The sequence below is a fragment of the Talpa europaea genome (assembly GCF_964194135.1).
Source record: "Talpa europaea genome assembly, chromosome: 9".
NCBI classification, from domain to species: Eukaryota; Metazoa; Chordata; class Mammalia; order Eulipotyphla; family Talpidae; genus Talpa; species Talpa europaea.
In genome coordinates, this window is record NC_140076.1 from 13611428 (window position 1) to 13635813 (window position 24386).

The 24386-nt window shown below is 46.7% G+C and overlaps 1 protein-coding gene across 1 annotated transcript; it reads right to left on the reverse strand.

Annotated features, from left to right (window-relative positions):
- Positions 1 to 336: 336 nt before the first annotated feature.
- Positions 337 to 20933, reverse strand: STPG1 (sperm tail PG-rich repeat containing 1; the record flags this gene model as incomplete). Its single annotated transcript, XM_084242137.1, has 5 exons — positions 20757 to 20933; positions 15498 to 15606; positions 11798 to 11963; positions 2505 to 2695; positions 337 to 413 (listed from the first exon to the last, which is right to left on the reverse strand). Exons 1-5 carry the CDS (start codon positions 20820 to 20822, stop codon positions 337 to 339), a joined length of 609 nt encoding a protein of 202 aa, XP_084098263.1. The 5' UTR covers positions 20823 to 20933.
- Between the last annotated feature and the right edge of the window lie 3453 nt (positions 20934 to 24386).

A 24386-nucleotide genomic window follows, 5' to 3' on the forward strand; every position in this document is an offset into this window, starting at 1 on the left:
TGCCTTGTCCCCGGAGTCTACCTCCAGGAACCCTGGCGTCCAAGGGGAGGCGCGCAGAAGCCAGCCCGTGTGGGTGCCCTGGAGGTTCTTTCCTGGGAGGTTCTGTCCAAGCCTTACTCTGCTCAGGAACGCGCAGTCAGCGGGGTCGGCCCATCCTCCAGGAGAGAGCAGGAGTAACGGCACATGAGGCAGCCCAGCTGTCACCCCCAGGAGGTGGCAGGGTGTACCCCAGCCTCCAGCAGTCACACACGAAACACTCATTCCCGGAATGAATGTCACAGGGGCCCAGACGGGGCAGCGGGGGGCTGAGGCCTTCCCCGAGCTCGTGGGCAGTTGTTACAACACTGGGATCCATTTGTTGTCCTCGTTGTAGAGAAAGGACTGCTTGCCCAGGAATTCCGGCTTGTAGGTTGCTGTGAGAGAGAGACACATGGCGGTGAGAGGAAAAGGCCAGTCTGAGGAAAGGGCTCGTGCCCTCGGGCTGGCAAGTCTGGTGAGGCTGCTTTCTCAGCCCCTGCCTCTCATGTGGGGAGACAGAGAGGAAAGGAAATGGCTGAGGCAGCACTTGAACTCAGCTTCCTGCCTTTTAAAACTCCTTTTAACTTCTTTCTTTCTTTTTTTAAAAAGATTTATTTACTTATGCATACTGGGATAGAGGCCACAGGTGCAATGGGGTGAGAGGACTCACCAGAGACAGAGTGGGGAACAGAACAGGCAGACTGACTGAAATACACTGCTGAGGGGAGCAGCGGGCGAGTCAGGAGAGGTCTGCCGCGCCATGTGGGTTGCTCCCTGGCTGGGGAATCAAGCTCGTGCCACAGTGACTACCAATAGCTTCGTAGTGCTGAGACTTAACCCCTTGTGCCACCAGGGAGGCCCCTCTTAACTTCTTTAACAGAAGAAAATTTGCACAAGTTATCTGATTTTGAAAAATAATATTGAGCAAAGCAAGGTATCAACTTGATGGAATTTTGTTTTGATTTAGCGCAGAGATTTTCAGGAAAGTGGAGCCATGACAAGGGCACACACGGTTCTCTAGGGGCCCAGTAGCCAGGACCCTGCAGGACTCGGCCACCACAACCCCCGCGGCTAGAAATACCCCTCGTGATACTGATTTGGCCGACAATGCTGGTGCAGTTCCTGGGGGTGTGGCTGAGGGCACGGGCAGCAGAGCGCCACCCACAACATCAGGAAGGCGGATGGTGTGCTTCCACCAGGAAGACCCCCCGGAATGCCCACCTCTGTGTGGGGGACTGGCCTGTGCACCACGCATGGCATGGAGAAGGCGCTTAGGAAAAACTCCTAGAGGACAGGCTGAAATGGGAGTCAAACTAACTGGGATCCCCATGTGTCCCTGCCTCCTGGACTTAACACTTGTACAGAACATTCAGCATCACAACAGTCAGACCAACCATGTTCTGCCCGATGACCACAAGGTCAAACCACTGCAGCCTGTTGACTCGACATCTACTCTATCTCCAAGGTCAACGCTATGAGAATGACTTTCTCCCTGTCTCGTCTACCTTACATTTTACTCATCCTGTGTGCTTGGACGGGCAGTGCCTCTCCTACTGCAGGGGCTCCTCTGGGAGTAGGGATCAGCAAGCACCTGGCCCAAGTCAGCTTTGCCTCCCCAGGCAGCGGCATCACCAATGCTCATTGAAAGACTGAGTTTAACTGGCAGCCACCTCGACTCTGCCGTCCTCCTGCTATGCCACTGGCCCACCAGCACACCTGTCCACCAGCACACCTGTAGGCAATAATGTTGCTAGCTCTGACCAGTGGCAGGGGCTGGCAAACAGCTAAGTGGCCATGCAAAGAACTATAAGTAGGTTGGGAAGTACAAAGACTGCCCACCAGAGTGAACCCCTCATGCTACTGGCCACCAGGGAGCTCCCAGGGGTGACGGCCCTGCTGCTTAAGCTCACCTGCACGAAGGAAGCAGAGCTAGCTGACTTACAAGAACTGCTCCAGGGAAGAGTCCCAGCTGAGTTTGTGACAGACAAGGCATAGAGGGGAAACAGCCTGAAGCCGCCTCTGCTTCTTACTCACTGGGACCTCAGACACCTCGCTCTCCAGGCCTCTCTTGCTCCCCATCTGTAAAATGACTCAACCAGACTAGACCAGTGGTCTAAACATCTTTAAGACATGAGCCTTTTCACACTCGGGCAAAAGCTATAGTCTCTTTCCCCCAAAAATAATGTCTGCACCAAGTGCGCGGCCATCTTGGAGTCAGGCCCCAGTCCATCCTTGAGCCTCTTGGACGTTCGCCTTCCTGAGCAATGAATCCCTGGCCTGGATCATCTCTAAGAGCCCTTCAGCTAAAGAAAAGACAAAAGACAACCTTTTATACTCTGAAAGTGTAAGCTGAAACGTCTTCCAGATCTGCTAACCCCTGTAAACTGTTTGGCAAACAGCCTGTAAATCCATGGCATCTGATGGCCCAGGAATGCCAAACAATTCCAGATTTGGTTTTTACAATCATTTAAAAACAATCCTCTGACCTGGGCCGGGCAGGCCTGGCTGAGTTGGCGCCACTGTCCACCGTCTGGTGTTGGACACAAACGACGCGCTGGAGATGAAATGCTTGGGGGGCCCCTTGTAGTCCACGATCTCATACTGCCCAGGGCCAGGCAGCGGCAGCTTCGGGGGCAGAGGCAAGGGCTGAGCAGAGAAGGTCAGGATGGGGTTTTTCCTTCAGAAAAGACAAAATGGGAAGATGAGATGTCACTACAGTAATCTATTGGGGACATGGTGGCTTTGATGGTTGTTAGACATAGCCCAGACCTGTCCTACACTAAATCATCTGCGAGAGGATAGACGTGGCACTGGGAGGCCTGGGCAGTGCCCTGGTTCCACTGGTGAGGTGGGGGGCCTGGATTTCAGCTTCCCCATCTGTACACTGGTGATCACAACAAACCATGGGGGGGTGTTATCAGGGTTGAGTGGATTATGCACCTAAATCACTCAGAGCAGGGCCCCCTCACAAAGTGAGAGCCGAGTACATGCTGCTGTTGAGCTCATCAGGACTGGCAGACAGCACTCATCTTACGTGCCAACTCGCATCCACTGGGCATGCCTGGCTGGAGCTCAGTAAGGAAGCTTACCCGGGCTCGGTGCAAAAAGCACTGGTGATCCACTGGTGATGTCTGCCATGGTCAGAGACCTAACAAAGCATCCCAAATTCCAGGGACTTGCCACCCCACCATTAGTCTCTAGAGGACATTCTAGCACTGATGTTCCAGAATCTTACTAAATCAAGAGACTTCTGAATAACACACACCACTTACATTATAATTGTTTTCAGGTCTGTCTCCCTTCCTTCAGGAAAGGGAGTCTTTTATGTCTGGTGTTGAGAGAACAGATGAAAGATAAATGCAACCTGTACTTGAGCCCTAGCTCTGTCACTAATTCACTCCGGGCCTCGGTCTCCCCAGCTATAAAATGAGGGGGTTGGACAAAGTGACCTCTGAGGTCTATTCTAGTTGTGACCAGCCATCAGGCCCTGATTCAGAGAGGTTCCCTGGGTTGCCCAGAGAATTCTAGAAGTGGGTGCATTCCCGGCTCCCACCTCACTCTGAGGCTTCCTTGAAGCCCTTTTATCTAAAGGGAAGAAATGATACTGATAGCCACAGGAACCTTACCCCATCTTGAAGCCAACCCATCTGGGGTTCCTCACCACTGGAGCTCTGTTGCCCTTGGCCAATGCCTTCCCAAGCAGAAGTGTCCTTAAACCCAGAGAGCCTCTGGGGACCTAGACACATCCAATCCAACCTCCTTATTTTGTTAGCGAAGTTGGTGCCCAGAGAAAGTGAGTTACTCAAGTCACAGAGCACGTTAGAGGTAATGCTGGCATGAAGGCCTCCCCTTGGACCCAAGTCTCTGTGCCTGGCAGTTTGGGAAAGGCCAGAAAAACTTGAAGCAAAGAGGGGAACCCAGACCTCAGAACCCCAGCTTACAGCTTTACATGGTCCAGGGCTGTCCCCTGGTGGGGCTGGGCAGCTCATGAAGGCCCACTGTGCACTGGGGCCAGAGCTTTTATGGGTCTCGTAGCTCTAGTGTAAAAGTGACACTGATCCTGCCCCATGGAAAGAAAACATTTATCAAAGGCCGGATTAAGTGTATTCGTGGCTTCCAAGGTGAGCTGTTGTCTCAAATGGCCTGGCCGGAGAATAATGAATGTCTCCAGGACCCAGCAGGTCGCTGGGGAAGGCATCCAAGACCCTCAGGACACTCCCAGACACAGGTTCACCCTGCCTCAGGGATTCCCAGGATCAGGAGGGATAAAGGGGCAATTTTTTCTCATCATTAAAGGGCAGCAGATGGCCTCGGGGGCGGAATGCAGTATCTGCTCAGCAGGGTAGCGGGGTAGCGGGTGACAGATTACAGCGTTTGGGAAGAAGCATCCCATATCTAATTGAAAATCCCAGGGAACCTTAGGTGGGTCCCTCATAATTACCCAAATTGGAGTGAGGCCAACGGGGCTTGATTCTTCGGCTCTGGCCGTGACAGGACAGCATGTCTGTGCAAAACCAGTGGCTTTAAAACTCCAGGAAGTAGCGAGGGGTTAGAAAGGTGTCACTGGGTGTTTCACCTCCTCACTGGAGGTTGGAGCACCGAGGAGGAACTATTTTGATCTCCAAGAACCCTTGTCCTGACTCACCCCATTCACTGACTCATCATTGTGACGGGTAACAAAGGCCTAGGCAAGTGAAACCTTGGCCAACACTTCACTTCTTTTCTGAAGACCCCACCCCGCAACCCCCAACTCGCAAGCTGGAAAACCCTCGGTCTTTGAGTCAGCGAGGTGCCCATACCAAGGAGACACCCTCTGATGTGTTTTTCAACTAAGGAGCCCAGAAATGCCCGTGCGAACACCCACCCTGCCCGAGCACAGTTCCCACCCCCCCCCCCATGCAGCTCACCCTGGCTGGCTTGATGAGGTGTGTGGGCTAATTTGCTTTATCCTTGCAAGCACATTATGAAGTGTTCTTTTTGAAAATTATTTATTTATGAATATTTTACATCACTGTTCATTTTTTCTACAATATTTGCTTTCTTTTCTCAGGTGTAGTCCCTATAGAATTTCCACCACCAATTCTCCTGTGCGCCATCACCATAGTCGCTTGTGCTCTTCCTGCCCTCGTTTTTTTTTTTTTTTTAAGATTTATTTATTTATGCATACAAGAGCTGGGGTACAGGCCAGAGATGCCGGGGGGGGGGGTAGGGGGAGGTGAGAGAATTCACCAGAGACAGAGTGGGGAACAGAACAGGCAGATTAACCGTAAAGTACACTGCTGAGGGGAGCAGCAGGTGAGTCAGGAGAGGTCTGCTGCGCCATGTGGGGTTGCTCCCTGGCCCGCTGGGGATCGAACTCGTGCTGCTGAGGCTGCGTATTGCTTCACAGTGCAGTGCTTAATAACCCCTTGCGCTACCAGGGAGGCCCCTTGTTTTGATACCTCTCCCTTCCCCTCCCCTGCAGAATGTCTCTGATTTATAGTTGTCTGTTTATTTTTGTTATGTTGTGTTGTATTTTTTATCGCTGTTATTTTTTCCCCTGATCCCTTATTTAATTCCTCCTATGAGTGAAAAATCTGATATTTTTCTTTTTTCCTTCTGACTTATTTCACTGAGCATGATCCCTATATTATGAACCTAATTTTCTGGTGATGAATTTGTATTCCAGAGAACTAAGCTCACAGGGCAGGTGTGTGGGATAGTGGAGGTTGCGGGGAAGCCTGTCTTGGGGCCTGTACCCACTCTGCCTCCCCAGGAGACATGACCACCCTGTCTCAGGACCCCACCTCCCAACCATCTGGGCTCCACCTTTGTGGCAGGTGACATGGGACTAACAATTCCAGGGAGAATTAATATCCCACCAATTCTTCCTGCATCCTGAAGAAAGCAGAACCAAAATGCCATCTTTGTAAGTCAGAGCCCTACTCAAGAATGGGGAGCCGAGCAAGCACTTCCAGCCCAAGACAAGTAAGAGCAGGCGGCTAGTCCTGAACACGTGTGGGGAACCTGGTACCTGGGCTGCTTGTGCTTCTGGAAATGGGTGATGATTCTCAGAGGCTCCACCACTCTCCAGGCGGCCCTGGGGACCTGAGTATGATTAGGCTCGGGACAGATATTCTCAAAGGAAGCCACATAAGGATGAGAAGGAAACGGGTTGCAGACCTTCTGGGGGCCCTGACAGCCCCAGGCACACCTGTTTTATTGCGCTTTGCAGATATTGCGCTTTTACTAATCAGAGCTCCGCAGGGAGCAGGTGCCAGGACAGCACCATCTTCCCAACAGCACACGCTCGCTTCTTGTCTCACATTTTGGCAATGTTCACCCTATTTCAAACTTTTTCATGATGGCGATTGATATCTGCCCTGGTGGTTTGTGATGTGGTCTTTGACGAGACTATCGTTACCTGCTTGGGGGTGCCACGCATGCTCCCATAGCAATGGCAACTTAACCATAGACGTGTGTGTCCTGCCTGCCCCCCACCAGCCATTCCCTTCTCTCCCTCTCCTGGGCCTCCCTGTCCCCTGAGACACAACCATATTGAACTTGGGCCAATTAATAACCCTACAACGGCCTCTCGGGATCCCGTGAAGGGGAGAGTCGCATGTCAAACTGGAAATGATTAAGCTGAGTGAGGAAAGCAGGTGGAAAGCTGAGAGGGCCGATAGCCAGGCCGCGGGAGCCAGTCAGCCAAGCTGTGACTGCGCAGGGAAAGTTCCTGAAGGAAATGGAAAGCGCTCCTCCAGAGCTCACAGGAAGATAAGAAAGCGAAACGGGCTTATTGCTGAGCTGGTTTTAGTGGCCTGGACTGAAGATCAAGCCAGCCGCAACATCCCCTTAAGCCAGAGCTGAAGCCAGAGCAAGGTCCTAACTCAATTCTGGGAGGGCCGAGAGAGATGAGGAGGCTGCAGGAGAAACGATGGAAATTAGCAGAGGCTGGTTCATGAGGTTTGAGGGAAGACACCTCCCCACCAGTACACAACAGTGCCCGGTGGGGCAGTGAGTGCTGGCCGAGAAGCTGCAGCAGCTCTGAGGTCTCTGGGGGAGGGAGCTGCACTGCATGACAGGTTTTCAGTATAGATGGAGCAGCCTGATGAAGAGGCCATTGGACTTTGACAACGAAGAAGAGGAGTCAAGGGCTGGCTTCCACTAAAGGACAGGCTGGCTTTCTTGTCAGGGGTGATTTAGTTGAAGCCAATGCTCATTTACCACGCTGAAAGTCCAGGGCCTTTAAGAAATCAACTCTGCCTGCACTCTACAGACAGAACAACAAAACCTGATGCTGATCTGTTAACAATATGGTTTACTGGACATTTTAAGCCCACTGTTAAGGCCTGCTGCTGCTCGGGAAAAAAAGATTTTTTAGGTAACCATCAAACATGGGATTGCTGACACCTCCGCCAAGTACTGTCCTTTTGAATAGGTCATTGGCCACACGTGTGCCTCATAGGCACCATCCAGGGGTTGTGATGGTTCAGTTAAAGAACAAAAAAGCGTTCCAGGGCAAAAATACCCACAGCTGGCTTTCACTAGGCCAAGTGGAATCTCCAGCACCTGCCCGAGAAGTGCTTCCCGTTTATATTAATGTAACCCTTTCAGCTAGTGCCTCGAGGGGATGGCTTTCCAAGAGCTTCTGGCTTCACCATGCCCGCCACGCCGGCACTATCAGAATAAAACTTCCTTTGTAGAAATTCTTCGTTGTTCAGTCTTTGGCTTTCTGAGTGAGGAGCAAAACCACCCAGTTCAGGTCAAAAACATTTAAAAAATATCACTGCTCGTTGGCGATTCACCTGGCCACCGAGATCTCTGCTGTGTCCACGGCCTTGACGGCTGCTTCCGTGCCTGCTCTCGCAACACCCATTCACAGCCCATGGACCGGGGGTATTTGACACTCAGCTCTTACTGTCTTAGAAATAGATTTCATAAGACTATAGGCTGCAACAAGCAGTGATTCTGCTAATGGATCTGGTTTCAGTTGAATTAAAAACGTTTGGAAAGGATTTACCATTCTATCAACATTCACAGGAATTTGGAAGAAATGGATTCCAACCCTCATGGATGACTTTGAGGGGTTCAAGATGTCAGGGGAGGAAGTCACTGCAGATGTGGTGGGAACAGCAAGAGAACTAGAATTAGAATGGAGCTTGCAGGGATGAAGAGTCGCTTCTTATGCATAAACAAAGGAAGTGTTTCCTGGAGATGGACTCCACTCCTGGTGAGAATGCTGTGAGCATTGAAATGACAACAAAACCAAGGATTCAGAATATCACATAAACGGTGTTTATAAGGCAGCAGCAGGATTTGAGAGGATTAACTCCAATTTTGAAAGAAGTTCTACTGTGGGTGAAATGCTATGAAATGGCATTGCATGCTGCAAAGAAACCTTCATGAAAGGAAGTTAATCTACCCAACAAACTTCATTGTTGCCTTCATTTAAGAAATGGTCAGTCACCCCACCTGCAACCACCCCCTGATCAGTCTACAACCCTCAACATTGAGGTAAGGCCCTCCACCGGCAATAAGAATAGGACTTGCTGAAGGCTCAGGTGATGGATAGCATGTTTTAGCAATAAAATATTTTTAATTAAGGTATGTACTTTTTTTTTTAACATAATGTGATTGCATGCTTAGACCACAGTGTAGTAAAAACATAACTTTTATATGGAAACCAAAAAATCTGTGTGACACTTTATAACGATAGTCACATTAATGCAGGTCTGGCACCAAACCCTCAATATGGCCAAAGTGTCCCCACTTGTGGGTTCCCATCCCGCCTCCCTCCAGGGGCCCAGGAAAAAAAAAACAGAACTCAAATGTGAGAGACTGGCGTTTGGATGGTTCCCTCCATATTGCAAATACTTAGCTGCATCTTTGCTTTATATAACTTATCATTCAACATAGATGGATGCTTTTTCAGAATAATCCTGAGTACATTTCCATTTTATCTTCTTGCTTTTAAAATGAAACTTAAGGGCCTCCCCGGTGGCGCAGCGGTTGAGCGCTGGCTTGCAAAGCTGCCCGCAGCCTCTGCAGAGCCGGTTTGATCCCCAGCTGCTCCCCGGCCTCCGGAGGAGGGTCCCACAAGGCGCGCAGACCTCTCCTGCCACCCGCTGCTCCCCTCAGCAGTGTACTTCGGTCCTCCTGCCTGCTCTGCTCCCGGCTCTGGCTCTGGTGAATTCTCTCACCCTCCCGCGCTTCTGACTGTACCCAGTGCTTGTACAAATAAATAAATAAACAAACAAATAAATAAAAATAAATCTTTAAAATAAAACTTAAGATTTTTCAGCTTCATTCTTTCCAGGTCAATTTTTAAATATATTTTTTGGACCTCCTCTGGGGGTCCATTCTATTGGCTTCCATGTTCACTGCCCCCATCTGGTCTCTTCAGTAACCTTGGATGTGTGTATAGGCCATGGAAAGACCTCCCCAAGTTTTCTGGTTTCCATATAAAAGCTATGTTTTCACATGGAGATATGAAGGTCACAGAAGCATAAGGAGCAGCCGCAGACCAGAGAGCCAGGTAAGACATGACCTGCCCCGGGGACAGTCACTGTCCAGGCTGAGTCCAAGTTTAAGAGACACTGGGTTTAGCAGCTCCCTTTCCCGTGGACCTTCTCAAAGAGCTCAATAAGCTCCCGGGGAGGAGGGTTTGTACACAGCGCTTCCAGGCTTATCCTCTGTGGTTCACAAACATCACAGAGAACCAGTGAACCCCAACATCACCAGACACACTGCACCAAGGGTCCAGCTGGAGAAACTTGCCCATGGGAATGTGTGTGGCCACACAGCCTGGGCCCAGACACCCTGCATTACTGTAGCATGCTCCCCTGCCTTGCTCCAGAGTCGTTCCCAGGGGAGCCTTGCTGAAGGCTCACCTGGGCACCACTCAGCCTCCGGCACAGAGCCAGGAACCTGCAGAGCCTGTTGACTGACAGATACAAATGCCATCAAATGAGAATATTTCAAACCACTTATCCAAATTGGAAAGAAAGATAAATGATGCTTGTGTGGGGAAAGCAGGTACATGCTGGGTGTTCTCCACTCTTTGTTCCCTATTTCTGTGAAGAAGCTGCTAGACTTGGGCTGGGGGCTTTAGTCACACCAAAGAATGGCTATAACTTACACCCTGTCCACCCACAGGGCATAGCATAGCAGCAGCCATCACAGTGCACAGCAGCAGCTGTCTTGACCTCTCTCATCTAATCCTCACAGAATTCTTATGAGAGGAAATTGGGAGGTTTTGTTTTTTTTTTTTTTTTTAATTTTTGCATGGAAGAGCTGGGATGTAGGCCAGAGGTGTGGGGGGTCAGAGGGATTCACCAAAGACAGAGTGGGGAGCAGAACAGGTAGATTTTACTGAAATATACTGCTGAGGGGAGCAGTGGGCAAGACAGGAGAGATCTGCTGTGCCATGTGGGTAGCTGCCTGGCTGGGGATCAAACTCAGGCAGTGGCAGTGATAGTGCTGAGACTTAACCCCTAGGCCACCAGGGAAATCCTGAGAAGAAATTTTTATCTCCACTGAATAACTTTGAAACTGAGGCTCAGAGAGGAGAGGTCTCTGCTTGGGTCTCTGCTTGGGCCTGCTAACTCCAGAGCCAATCGCCTACCTGTCTACCTGGCAGAGATGGGAAAGATTGTGTTCAGGGAAGCCCTAAGCACTTTGGAGGCAGTGAGGCCCTGATGTTTGGAGGCAGCCTGTTTCTGGAGATGTCACTGCCCCAGTTCCGAGCCCTGGAGTCTGTGAAGGGTCAGGCTGTAGAACCCAGCAGCTGCAGGGCGGAAGGGACTTACCCAGAGAACTCCCTTGAGGCCCAAATCCCTTTCCAGAGCCCGAGTTCTATTCAGCATATTCATATCTGGCTCTTCTTCCTATAACCCAGTCACCTGCCCGAATTCTCTGGAGGGACCCAGGTGTCCGTACACTCATCCCAGCTTTGCTGGCCAGCCCTCCTGACCTGGATGGGGTGAGGGCTTTAAAACAGACAGGTGGTGTGACCTGAACTGCAGTTAGCTCCAGAACCATCTGAGGAATAGAACCATTGTACTTTTTTGAGCCTCTTAGATGAAAATGGTAACAAAATTATTGAAAACGGTAACAAATCCATCTTCACTTTTTAAATTTGTGTGTATTAAGTCACTATTTGTACCTACTATATGTCAAACATACTTTTTAAATCTGAATGCAACACAGTGAAGAATGAATTGTCCTTACTTTACAGATGAGGACATGGAAGCTCAGAGAGGTTAGTAAACTGCCCAAGGTCACACAGCATGAAAAGCCCAAATCTAGTACATTTGACCCACTCCCAAGTCTAGGCCTTTAACCTATTGTACAAAACTATGAGCATTCCAATTATTATGTATACCCTACCACCCCAGGGGCGATCATATATTATAAAAATACAATAATGTTGGAATCAGGAGAGGACAGCATCATGGGGAATGTGGAAAGATCCAGCCATCCTGAATCTGACTCCCTATGGCACCTCAAATGACCTATGTGGACTTAAGCACATCTCTCTTCTCCCCGGAGCCTTTCTTCTTCCTCTATGAAGTAAGAATAAGAATTCTTACAACAGGCTTATTAAGATAATTAAATAAGATGTTAAATTCCTGGAACACAGTAGTTGCTCAATAAATATTACACATTCAACAAGTATTTATTGTGCACCCACTATGTGTCAACAAGGGCCCCTGGAGAACAACTTGATACTGTGTCCTGCCAGAACCACATCCCAGAACCACCTTTCGAAAGAATCATCAAAATAATCAGAACTCACGGGAAAAGACTCTTTCTTTGAATTTTCACATGATGGGTTGGGTTGTAATAACCAGGTCCCGGGCCTGTTGATGTCAGTTTTGATCCACGGTCAGTTTTTGACTTAAAACAAGACATTAATATCTTTGGTGACTTCTTCACAAGGGAGTCATTGATGTTATAGTGCCCTAGGCAAAAAGAAATTTTTAAAATGGAATAAGGAACTTATCTCAAAAAATTACAAAGCAGTACCTTACACCTAAGAATATACTTAATGACTACACAGTGATGGTCCAAGATGGTCAGAGAGAAGGGCTGCCTGAAATAACTCCAAACACTAATTACCATGTAGGGCACACCCGCTGTGGGCATCACATACTTAGCTACACAATCCCTATGGCAACTCAGCAAGATGGCTGTGGCTCTCTCCACTGTAAACACAGGAGAATGAGATTCACAGATAGTAAACAATTTGCCAAAACATTTTCATCTAGCCAGGGACTAACCAGCCTTCCTTCTCTTCAAAGATTATTCATTAGTCCAACAATTGGGTGGTTATGATAGTTGAATAACATTTTGATTCCTGGTTCATGGTAGTTGTTTAGTAAATAGACAATCAATAAATATTATTGAGCACCTACTATGTAGACCCAGGATCACCAGTCTCCAAAGCCTGGGCTTTCCCACCAAGCCCTGTCTCAAAAATTAACAGTCCTGGTGATGATACATACAACTGCTTTGAAAGTGAAGGTGAGTAGAAAAAGTAAAATACAGCTTACAAGCCTATGCATACTATAATGACATCTTTGTACAGATGGATATTGCTGAATAAAAAGAGTATAAACTGGTGGCAGTTATATTGTGGGTGAGAAAGATATTTCATATTTTCTAAACATTGGAAAGTTCATTTTGTTTCAAATAAAATTTATTTTTCCAATGCAAAAGTGCTAAAAACAACAATGTGGAAAGTATCAGCAGTATGATATTGAAAGGATCAACCCAGTGAAGGCAAAGGTGAGGGGAAACAGCTGCATCATAGAAGCAAGAAGGTAAACTATCCCTGTGCTAAAGGCAATCTGGTCACAAATATCAAAAACCTGAAATATTTTATATACTTTTAGCAATTTCCCTTTAAGCAAGTACAATAAGGAAATAATCTTGACTGTATGCACTACAAGCAAGTTCACTGTAATTCTTTGTATTAACAACCACTTTAAAACAACCTAAATTTCCAGGAAGAAGGCAGACTTTTTTCCTTAACTTACAGAACTGCCATGCAATTGAATACTATACATCCATTAAAAAGGATTGCTCCAACTGGTCCAACCACTGTGGAAAGCTGTGTGGAGATTTCTGGACCTACTAAACATAGAGCTTCCATATGACCCAGCAATTCCACTCCTAGGTATTTACCCAAAGGACACAGAAACATCAATTCCAAAGAACACCTGCACCCCTATGTTTATAGCAGCACTGTTTACAATAGCTAAGCTTTGGAAACAACCCAAATGCCCAAAAATAGATGACTGGATCAAGAAGATGTGGTACATATATACCATGGAATATTACTCAGCATTCAAAAAAGATAAACACATGCAATTTGCTGCAACATGGATGGCGCTGGAAGGGATCATGCTCAGCGAAATAAGCCAAAAAGAAAAAGAAAAATACCGGATGGTCTCACTCATAGCAGGAATCTAGAAAACTTAAATAAGGGACCAGGAAAATGAATAACTATAAGAAAGTGAAAATCAAAATCAACAAAAAACTATGAACCAGAGACACTTTTAGGGGGGCGGGGGCGGGAGGGGAGGGATTGGGGTCAGAATGGGGGGCTGCAATTGTATGGGGAATATAACAATAAAATTTATAAAAAAAAAAAAAAAAGGATTGCTCCAAAGATTTCTAATAACACAAAGAGATGTTCCTAATACATGCTCAGGTTTCCAAAAAAAAAAAACCAAACTGATGTTTAGTAAACAGCATTTATAGTATTGATCTCTATCATATTATTTTTCCCTTTCATATATATTTATATGTATATGTATTTATATTTATGTATATTTATATATAGTCCCCCCACCCCCACCAAGGAAAACATTATAGCGATTCTTGATTATAAAATGCTGACAGGCAGAAACAGCGCAGAGAGAACTGAGGCTAAATTTCTGGTGAACTGACTTCCAGGCTTTTCCTGAATATAATTGTTCTGTTTCATGGTGTCAAGCAGTGTGGATTTAATTCTGTAACCCACATTTTCAAGTGAGACTTTAACAAGGGTGCTTCCCTATGTTCTATTTTTCTTTTTAAGGAAAAAGTAGAGCGGACAACTTTGGTGATGTGCTTGCTAAGTCTAAACTCAGAAAATCCAACCAGCAAATGTGCAAAGCAGCATTTTGCTCAGGATTGAAGGTAGGCAGGACCCCACCTTCAGCCTCAGTGGCACAGCAGGGGTGCCAATCACAGCTCCACATCTGTTTTCCTGGGGGTGAGCGAGCAAAAAAGCAGGGTTATTTCTGAGAAGTCCAAGCAGATTATTTCTTGCAGAGAAGCAGATTCTCTAGGCTTTGGCCCCTGGCAATCTGAGGGATGGGGAGTGAAGGGGAGCATGGGGAAGGTTGAAGGCTTGGAGTCTGATGGGTTTAAATTCAAATCCAGCTGAGGCCCCCTGGGGGAGTCACCTGCTTTCTATGTATTGTCCTTTTTCACCTGTACAGTGGGGATAAAATAATAACATACTTTCTGAGTACATGGTTGTATTCTATGGGGTTTTGAAAGCGTTCAGTGAGATAAGAATGGAAAATCGATGGCACACAGTAGGAGCTTAACTAATACTAGCTTCTCCCTTCTGCTCTGTGTAACAAGGAGCTGGGGTCCCTCGGGAGGGCATGAGTGCAAGTGTTGGGCTTGAGGTGTCCACAGCCCGCGGCACCCTGGCGGGGCCTCTGGCCAAACCTCAGGGATCCCAGCTTTGTTCTCCTGTATAAACAAACAAGTGGGGTTTTGCCCAGGGATGATGCAAGGCAGGGGAGCTTCAGTGGGGCTTAGCCTCCTAATTAGGGCTGGTTTTGTTATTCAGCTTCAGACTGATCTTCTCAACTTTAATCTGGATTTGCTGAAATATGACATGCGCAGCAATTTAATCCGCACCCCCATCTAAGAGGCGTGATCACAGAAGCAAACCCGCCCTGCTCCTCCTCTGAGCTCTGGGGGCCACGGCTCCCTGGGGGTCTTCAGGACCCCCGTGGGCAGGTCCACAAGGAGTGCTGTGGAGCACAAAGCCTCTCCAGCCCTCTCCAGACTCTTTTCCCTGCAGGGGTCGGGAAGAGGTCTGGGGCATGTCTCCAGCCCAGCAGGCAGGCTCCTGGAGGTTTCAGAAGGTACCATGTGACAAAGGGGGTGACAGCGCCCTCAGCAGACACCTGGGCGGCAGGTCTGCCAGTGACTAGCCGTGTGATGCTAATCAAGTCCCTGGGACTCTCTGAGTCTCCATTTCCTCATCTGAAGGACACGATTGAGTGTGACCCTCGGGGGACATGTGTGTCTGGATGTCTGGATGGGGACTCAGCTGCAGGCAGTGGGGGCAGGAATACTGCAGCTGAGTGCAGAAGGATCCCCAAGGCCTAAGGCCCCAATGAGACTCAGTCTGAAGGATGGGGCGCCCTGCAGATCCCGTGGGTGCGCTGCCGCCCAGTCCGTCATCGGTGCTGGCGGCCACTTACCTGGTGGAGGTCCTGTGTCAGTAAGAATGAAAGGTCCCCTCTGGGTCTTTGACATGAACCCTGCTCGGGCACAGACATTGTTAATCTGTTTGCAGCAAGAGTCAGAGGCCTGGGGGAGAAAATAAGCAGGTGGGGGCTGTGCCTTCCTTTCTTTGTCACTGTGTCTGTACAAGGAACACATTTACATAAAAAAATCAAATTCAAACCTGTCCTCAGAAAATGAACTGACACTAAAATCGGAGGAATTCATACCTCCTATGCCCTCACCCCAGCTGGTGAGTTTGCAATATGCTGGGGATCCCACGCAGTGGAGAGAACAGTGTCCCCCAAAAGACCCAGGGGTGTGTGATCCCACATGTGTTGCTTGCTCCTCTGAATTTGAATTTTCTCCTCTGTGAGAGCTTGATGTGGTGTTGGGGGTAGGGACGGGGGCCTGGCAACCCAAGAATTGCCTCTAGGAAGGTATGGGATGTTATATGTGCACATTATTTTTTTCCTACAATTTTTATTCCTCTCAGGATGTAGCCTACATAGTCCCACTTGGATTTCTAGCGGTTGAAAATCCTCCTGTAACCTCAGGATTTGGAGATAGAAAAAAAAAAATCATGTAATTTAAGATCACGATTAGATTTATAAGCACACTCTTGTCTCAAATTGTCTGGACTGACCAGAAATTAAGAATTTTGGTTAATCCAAAAAACATGCACTTGAGAGTGTCAGTACGCGGAGAACTCTAAAAATAATATAAGAAGGAAAAAAAAAAACCCTGAGATCATTCTTATGTGACACATGAATCATAAATATTTTAAATGTCAATTTGCAGTCAGTCTCCTGTATTTTAGATAAAAGATGCAATAAAAATTGTGCCAGTGATCGCTGGGAATATTTACTGAATGGGTGAAACTATTTGCTGGGGCCAAGATGATCTGATTTTCTGTGATACTCCTTTGTCAAAAAAAATGTTCCTGAAGAAATGCAGAAGGCATTTTGATTCTGTGTTTACAAAGGCAGAGGAATTTAGCTTTTACCAGGGTCCTCGGGCCAGACTGCTGCAGAGAAGGCAAACAAAAGATCAGGTGGAGCGGGCTAATTACTGCGTGGAGGGAGAGGAAGTAATAACCCGGTAGCAAGGAAAAGGATTCCAGCAGAGCAGCGGAGGACCTTGGCTAGCAAAGGCACACAAAGACCCTGACAGACCTCAATGCGGAGTGGCTAACAGGATTATCTCGCTCCTACCCCTCTCCCTTTGATTCGACCATTGTTCTCCAGCTCTGAAAACAGCCTTCTGTAGACAAAACAGTACTTCAGCTTTATTCCTCGCCCAGACAGAAGGCGACTGAAAAAAGGAGCATTTTTTGTCTATGCTGAGTGTGTGGAAGTTTCACCAGTAGATTCTCGAGACAGTCAGCACCATGGGCCAGTTCAAAAAGAATGAAGCAGAGACCTCTCCTGTCTTGCCCACTACTCCCCTTAGCAGTGTGTTTCAATAAATCTGTATTTTCTGTTTAAAAAAAAAAAAAAAAAGAATGAAGCAGATTGATGGTATGGGGGGGGGGTGGGCAGGGAGAATCCAACATACAGAGTGGACAAGGCAAGTGTCTTGTGGACAGCGTGAGCCTCAAAACAGGAGGAGGAACTGAGGGAGGAAGGAAATATAAAAAGGAATTGCACATGGATTTGATGGTGGCTGGCTTTGGGGCATGTTGTAAGGCACTTTCACATTCTAGTTTGTGGGTTTCTGTAACGCTTGCTTTTGTGACGAGCATGTATTATTTTCAGAGTGACATTAAAACAACGATGAACAAAGGACATGCAACCTGAAATCCATCTCTTGACAGAAGGACTGGGTTTTGGCTTGAGAAATGGTCATTTCTAGGTTAATAACCATATGTGCCTGGGAAGTCTTTCCTATGACATCACAGCACTTGTTACCTGCCTGCAGCATCTCAGGACCTCAGTTGGCTCTGAAGGTATGAAGCTGGGGAAGCAGCACACAGCGGGGTGGGGATGCAGACACTTGCCCTCTGCTATAGCCAGGGAGACAGAAGGGGCACCGGCACCAGATAGCCCTTGCCAGTGTCTCCTGAGTGGCCTGGTCCGCTATCAGGGATGGCAAAGGCAGAGTGGCCAAGTGCCTCCCTTATCACTTTCTTGTACCAGGTCTCAATCTCTCTCCTATTAGGTAAACCTCCTAACTGGTTTTCTAGAATCTGCTGTCATTGCAGCTCATCCTCCAAACAGCAGCTGAAGGAACTTTTATTAAAAAGTGTATCTGGGGCCTCCCCGGTGGCGCAGCGGTTGAGCGCTGGGTTGCGAAGCTGCCTGCGGCCTCTGCGGCGCCGGTTCGATCCCCGGCTGCTCCCCGGCCACCGGAGGAGGATCCCACATGGTGCGCAGACCTCTCCTGCCACCCGCTGCTCCCCTCAGCAGTGTACTTCAGTCCCTCTGCCTGCTCTGCTCCCCACTCTGGCTCTGGTGAATTCTCTCACCCTCCCGCGCTTCTGACTGTACCCAGCGCATGTATAAACAAAACAAACAAACAAATATAATAAATAAATAAAAAAAAAACATGCCTCTATAAAAAAAAAAGTTTAAAAAAAAAAAGTGTATCTGATGAAATCACCCACAGGTCAAGAGCATACCAATACACAGGGAACAAACTGCCTCCTGGGACCCTTAGAGTCCAGATCCATGCCTATCTGTCTCCTCTGCGTTCAGGCCACTCTAGCTACCTTCTTGTAGTTCCCTCCGGGCTAAACTGTAAGTTGCCCCAGGACCTTTGCACTTGCTGTTCCCCCCGACTCTTGCTCTATTTTCAATTCTTGGGTATCAGCCTTGGAGCCTTGATCGCTGGGAATATTTACTGAATGGGTGAAACTATTTGCTGGGGCCAAGATGATCTGATATTCTGTGATACTCCTTTGTCAAAAAAATGGACCCAATCTAAAGTACAGTGGAACTGCCACCCCTTACCCACCCACATAGTCTCTCAGGCTCCAAATGTTTGTCTCCTCAAAGTTGACCCTAGTTTGTAATTATTTTCTTTATCTGTGTACTACTTCTTGTTGAGTTTCCCAGTGGAGTCTAAGCTGAATAACAGTCTGGCACAGAGGAGCCACAGGGCCAGTGAAGGGAGCCCAGCAGGGTGGGAACACAGTGACTGACCATGCTCCAGCTTTATACTATAGCCTTCTGCCCACTGATGTGCAAGTGGCCCCTTCAAGCTGGGAACTTTGGGCAAGTCCCTTCACCTCTCTGAGCTTCAGCTTCTTCTGTAAATGGAGAATAAGATATTCGTGGACTCCAGTGAACATTAAATAAGGTGAATACATAACTCTTAGAACAGCACATAAACCATGAAAAATGCCTCTCCAGGGCTTCCTTGCCCCTCCCTGGCCTGGTTTCCTGGCCTGGGAGTCCCACTTTATTTCTGTTCCTTTTCTCCTCAATAAACTTTTTCTTTCTCTAAACAAAAAAAAAAAAAAAAAAAAGAAAAAGAAAAAAGAAAAATGCCTCTCCATCATCATGGTCATTACTATTATTTTCAGACTTGGATTACTCCCAAGGAAGACTAGAGCTGTGCTGTCAATTCAATAGCCACTAGCTACATGTGGCTATTAAGCTCTGGACACATGGGTGGTCCCATTTCAGACATGCTGCAAGTATAAAATATATACTGCATTTCATAGACTTAGAATGATGAAAAGAATGTAAAGTATCGTACTCATTTTTATACTGAAAATATTTTTACTACACTGGGTCATACAGAATCTTATTAAAATTCATTTCTTTTTTTTTTTTTAAAGAGGCATGTATTTTTATTTATTTATTTGTTTGTTTGTTTGTACATGCACTGGGTACAGTCAGAAGCGCGGGAGGGTGAGAGAATTCACCAGAGCCAGAGCGGGGAGCAGAGCAGGCAGAAGGACCGAAGTACACTGCTGAGGGGAGCAGCAGGTGGAGAGGTGGCAGGAGAGGTCTGCGTCCCATGTGGGACCCTCCTCCGGTGGCCGGGGAGCAGCCGGGGATCGAACCGGCGCCGCAGAGGCCGCGGGCAGCTTCGCAACCCAGCGCTCAACCACTGCGCCACTGGGGAGGCCCCAATTATTAAAATTCATTTCACCTGTTCCTTTTCACTTTTAAAAATGGCCACTAGAAAAATTTAAGTAATATATGTGACTGTCATCATATTTCTGTTGGACAGTACTGGCTTAGCAGGTACTTATATTGCTTTGAGCAAATTCTAATTGATTGACTCAATCCCAGAAGGTGGCTAGGATTTTTGTAGTCAGAAAAATATTATTTCTAAATATTATAAAAGAAAGCAGAAATTAAAGATGAAGTATTTTAAGGCCAAACCATTTTTAAATGTGGCGTAACAATATTAATACCATACATACAATTCATGTCGTATGCATTTCAAAGTGCTTTCACATTCATTGTTTCATTTGCTTCTTATAATAACCCTGTAGGACAAGTATAATTAATTCCATTTCACCACTGAGGCTCAAAAGGTAATGTGACTCCCCCAGAGACAATTCATCTACATGTATGATGAACTCTCTGTGTGCCAGGTGCTGTACTAGGCATTCAGCATACATTATTTAACATTTGCATTAACACTAGGAAATAGACACATACCCCCATTTTACAGATCAATAAACTGAGTCCTCAAAGTTAAGGGGCCTGCCCAAAGCCACACAGACAGAAAACAGCACAACTGAGATTTGAACTAAATTTTCCTGAACGCAGCTCCTACCTATTAATTATACTCATTTTACCCATTTTTACCTCAGTGACTAAAAAGTGATTGTAGTTGACAAGGCACTACTGTTAAAAGAAAAAAAAAATATTTTCTGCTATGGAAAGATAGTTTATTTTCCCTATAAGAACCTAAAATATAAACGGTGTCTACAGATATGGTGGTAAAGAATACACTCATTTGTTAGAGATGAGAAAACTGTCCCAGGAAGGTTATATGATAGGCGTGCTTAAAATACTGATATTTTCCAGGGTAGCTGTCTTCCCATGGCTCCATACTAGCCTCCAGGTTGCCCACAGTTTTTTCTGGGTTCTGTAATTCTCTATAAGAGTTTTGCACAGTCTCGTGTATCCATCAGATAGTGAGAAAATGCTAGCTGGTTTACCAGTTGCATTAAAATGCTATTTCCCAACGCTCCCTCCCCCGCAACCATTTCTTTTATTTTAATTCAACTACTGGCTCAATATATATTTAGTAAGCATATGTGATGTTCTTACATTATAATGGTTTGGTGCAGGAGTTTCAAATTTGAGACCTTTTGCAAAACTTGGCAACTGGAACATACTGGAACAGGAATTACTGAAGTCTCTCTTCGAAACCAGATGCGACGGGATAGTGTATGCATTGGCTGCAGGATATTTAGAAATGATGGTGTCTAATCGGGCACGCTGTGAAGGGAAAACCAAAGGAATCAGCATTGTCACATACTCTCATGACTCTGAGGGGCAGGTGTTCAAAAAGATGATACCCAGTGCCAGGTCTACAAGCTTTTTATAAGAGATGAAACTCCAGCAGGTAACAATGATGATAAACTGACCTCAGACTTTGAGGACTTGCTCTTGGGAAAAGCAAGTTCAGACCTGTAATAACTTCTGTAAACTAACTCAAATTATTCATCTTGTGTTTGGAACTTGGCAAAAATAATTTTGCCATAAATGCATTCCACCCAATCCCATTTCAGGCTACTTGCACTTGACTCATCAGCTGTTGGGTAATTTATATGATGGGAAACTTTAGACTGTTTTTCCTTCAATGTAGGCTTCTCTTCTGAGTAAAACCTCTTGCTTCTAAGGTTAAATAATCTGAATCACCTAAATAACAAGTTTGCTTCGAATGTCTTAAAGGTACAAAGCCCCACAGGACGTACTATCCACCCATGTCTCCTAACGCTGCTGAATTACTGATTTCATAAAACTCTACACTGTTTTTGCTGTTTTAACCATCAATCCAACTCCTTGCAAGAAGCCATGGCAAACTATTTTCAGTTAAAAAAACAAAAGCAAACAGAATCAATATTTGCAAAATGATGTGGGACAAAAGCCATAGAAACTAGGCGATAACATCACTTTACCCTAGGATAGTATGGCAAGCATTGGCATCTGATAAAGCAAAAATATTCTTAATATTTTAGGGTGGTTAAAAGCTTGAGAACATTGCCATCCTTAGCTTGATAAGGGTCAATAATGACACAAGCACAGAAAGTGGGGGAGGTTATGGGAAGGCATTAGCTGCCCTCACCCCCACTTCATTCTGTGCTTGGGGGTTCTCCACACCTGCTTGTGGAACACTAACGGCATATGAGTGCGCACCCCCAGAAGCAAGAGTGTTCTCTGGAGTCCCCACTGTTTAGAGTCTCACCTGGGCTAAGGATAAATCGATTTTCCAGAAGTCAAGTCACCCCAGCCTGGTACTCATTTTGCTCTGGCATTTTGGGCAATAGTGAACCAAGTTCTTCTCATGGGCTGTTGCGTTTAATCCTCATGATGACACTGGGTCATGGATATTATGATTATCCCCACCTTACAGGTGAGGAAACACAAGTTTCTGAGGAGTAATTGGTGGAACCAACCTACTCTGTGATGTGGATCAGAGATCCCATTCTAAAGAGGAATGGCCTACAGGGTAATAATAAGAGGTGTTTTCATTTACAAGATGAGCAGCTAATAAATGACTTGGGAGGTTTTTTTGTTCAAGAAGAATCACTGTTCTCTTCCGCCTGGGCACACCTTTGCAGTCTCTCTCTCTTCTCTCTCCCCTCCCTTCCCTCTCCTCTCCTCTTCTCTCTCTGTCTCTCTGCCTCTCTCTCTCTGTCTCTCAACTTCCGTAGAGGAAGCACGGCAAGCTCAAACCTTCCTCAGTGGTGCCATTTGTCTGTCCTGAGTCACACCCAGCAGAGCGGGCAAGCCCGTTTACTGCAGCACCATTTCTCAAAGTGTCTTCTAGTTCTCCAAGGTTGTCTTGGTGGTGGGACAGAAGCAGGCAGAGTTGTCGCCTCAAATAAATTAAAGAAGTCTCGAATGCCACGTTCCATGTGTAAGACTCCTAATACGCATTAGCATATTCAATGCTCTGAGAAGTTCCACATTCAAGAAACCCTGTCTGGCTTTATTTAACCAGTCTTTCCCAGACTTACTCCATCACAGAATCTTTTTGGTCTAAATGCCTATTAACATACTTTTTCGGGGGAAATTCTTTAAAAAAAAAAAAAAAACCCATCTGAGGCAACGTTCCAAAACATGGTAATGGAATTAGTCCCAGAGGGCAGCTCAAGTAACACACCCTCCCCACCCTTCCCCACTCTTGACTTTCTTTTAATGGCCAGACCTGTGGCCTCCAACCTGGCCACAAGCTGGCATTTTTGAACCCCATCCAGCACATGCGTGCTTTTCCTGAGCCACCCCTGGTGCCGCGCAAATATAGAAAGAGCATGAACGTCTCCTGCCACATGCCACAATGAACTTCCTAGTCAGTCCTATGAATAATTCGGAGCAAAGATTTAGAATACATTAATGAAGCTCTTCATATTACTTGGACTTAGAGAGATGACAGGTTCTCTCAGGGCTGGGTGTAGTTTTTCCAACAGTCACCAGGAAGTTTCTAAAATTTATAGATCCTCAGAGGTTTGATCAGCTGCACCCACACCACACTTCTGGTCATGCCGGTGTCAGTGAAGCAGGCCTTGCTCTGATCGGGACTGTGTTTCATTCCCTCAAAGTCCTGGCATCTGGAAGTGTAAGAGATGCTAACTGTGAAGGTCCTAAAGAGGGGTGGCAGTTTCCACCTCATATCCAGGTCAGGAAGCAACCAGGTGAAGACGTGGGGGATGTCTCCAGGCAGGCCTCTGTCAACTCCTCACAGCCACTGCCCAAGAGCACAAGAACTTAAGTGCTTATAATCATAAATATGACTTCCCAGCCCCTCAAAGATGGGGAGACAGCCTGAGCAACATCACGTCTGCCTTCTTTTGGGCTTGGTCTGAATTTTTAAGAGAACCAAAAGGCTTGATGTGACTCTGTCACCCCCAGGCCTCCCCTCATGGCCGCTCCCCGCAGGCCACCCAACCTCATCACACGTAAAACCTCATGAGGAATTGATCGTGTGCTCTGATTCAGACCCTTTTGGCACCAGGCAGGGATGGGCAGTGCCACTCTTTGGCAAAGACATTCTCAGAGAGAAAACCTAGGTGTTGTAGGAAGTATTGTTTGTGACTCAGGTGGTAACAATCATAATATTTACCATGTTTATAATGCTCTGCAGTTTCAAAGAGTATTTCACTCATTGCAACGTTAATTTCCCCAGCGCCTCCAGGGAGTCTCCACTTTTATGAGGCAACTAGGACACAGAGGGTGACGTGCTTGAGGTCACATCGAGAATCCGCAGCTGAGTCAGGATTAGGCCTTAAGTCTTGGCTCCGGTGCCGCCACATGGTGACACGGCATTTCTTTGCCAATTGCTTCTGAGCCTCTTTCCTTGCGAGGTTTAGGGCAGAAAAATAGGTAGAGGTGTGGTTGTTTTGTGAAATCACTGAGGGCATGTGCAACCTCCAATTTTTGCAAATGGGGAGTTAATGCCAAAGTTGGTTTGTTCCTTGAGTGTTCAACTCTGCCCAACTCAAAGAATTCCTGTATGTGACTGTATTCGGTGTGTCTTAAATGGTCCGTGTGTGTGAAATCTAAATCAATCCCACTGTCAGGTACCATCATACTTCTGCGCAACAGGTTATTATAACTTTAAAGGGACAAGATGGCACACGTGTTCTGTGAACTGAGTCCAGCTTTGCTTTCTTTTTCACTTTCCTGCCTCTGCTGGATTTTCCTCTGTTTGACTCTTTCCCCTCACTGAAGCTA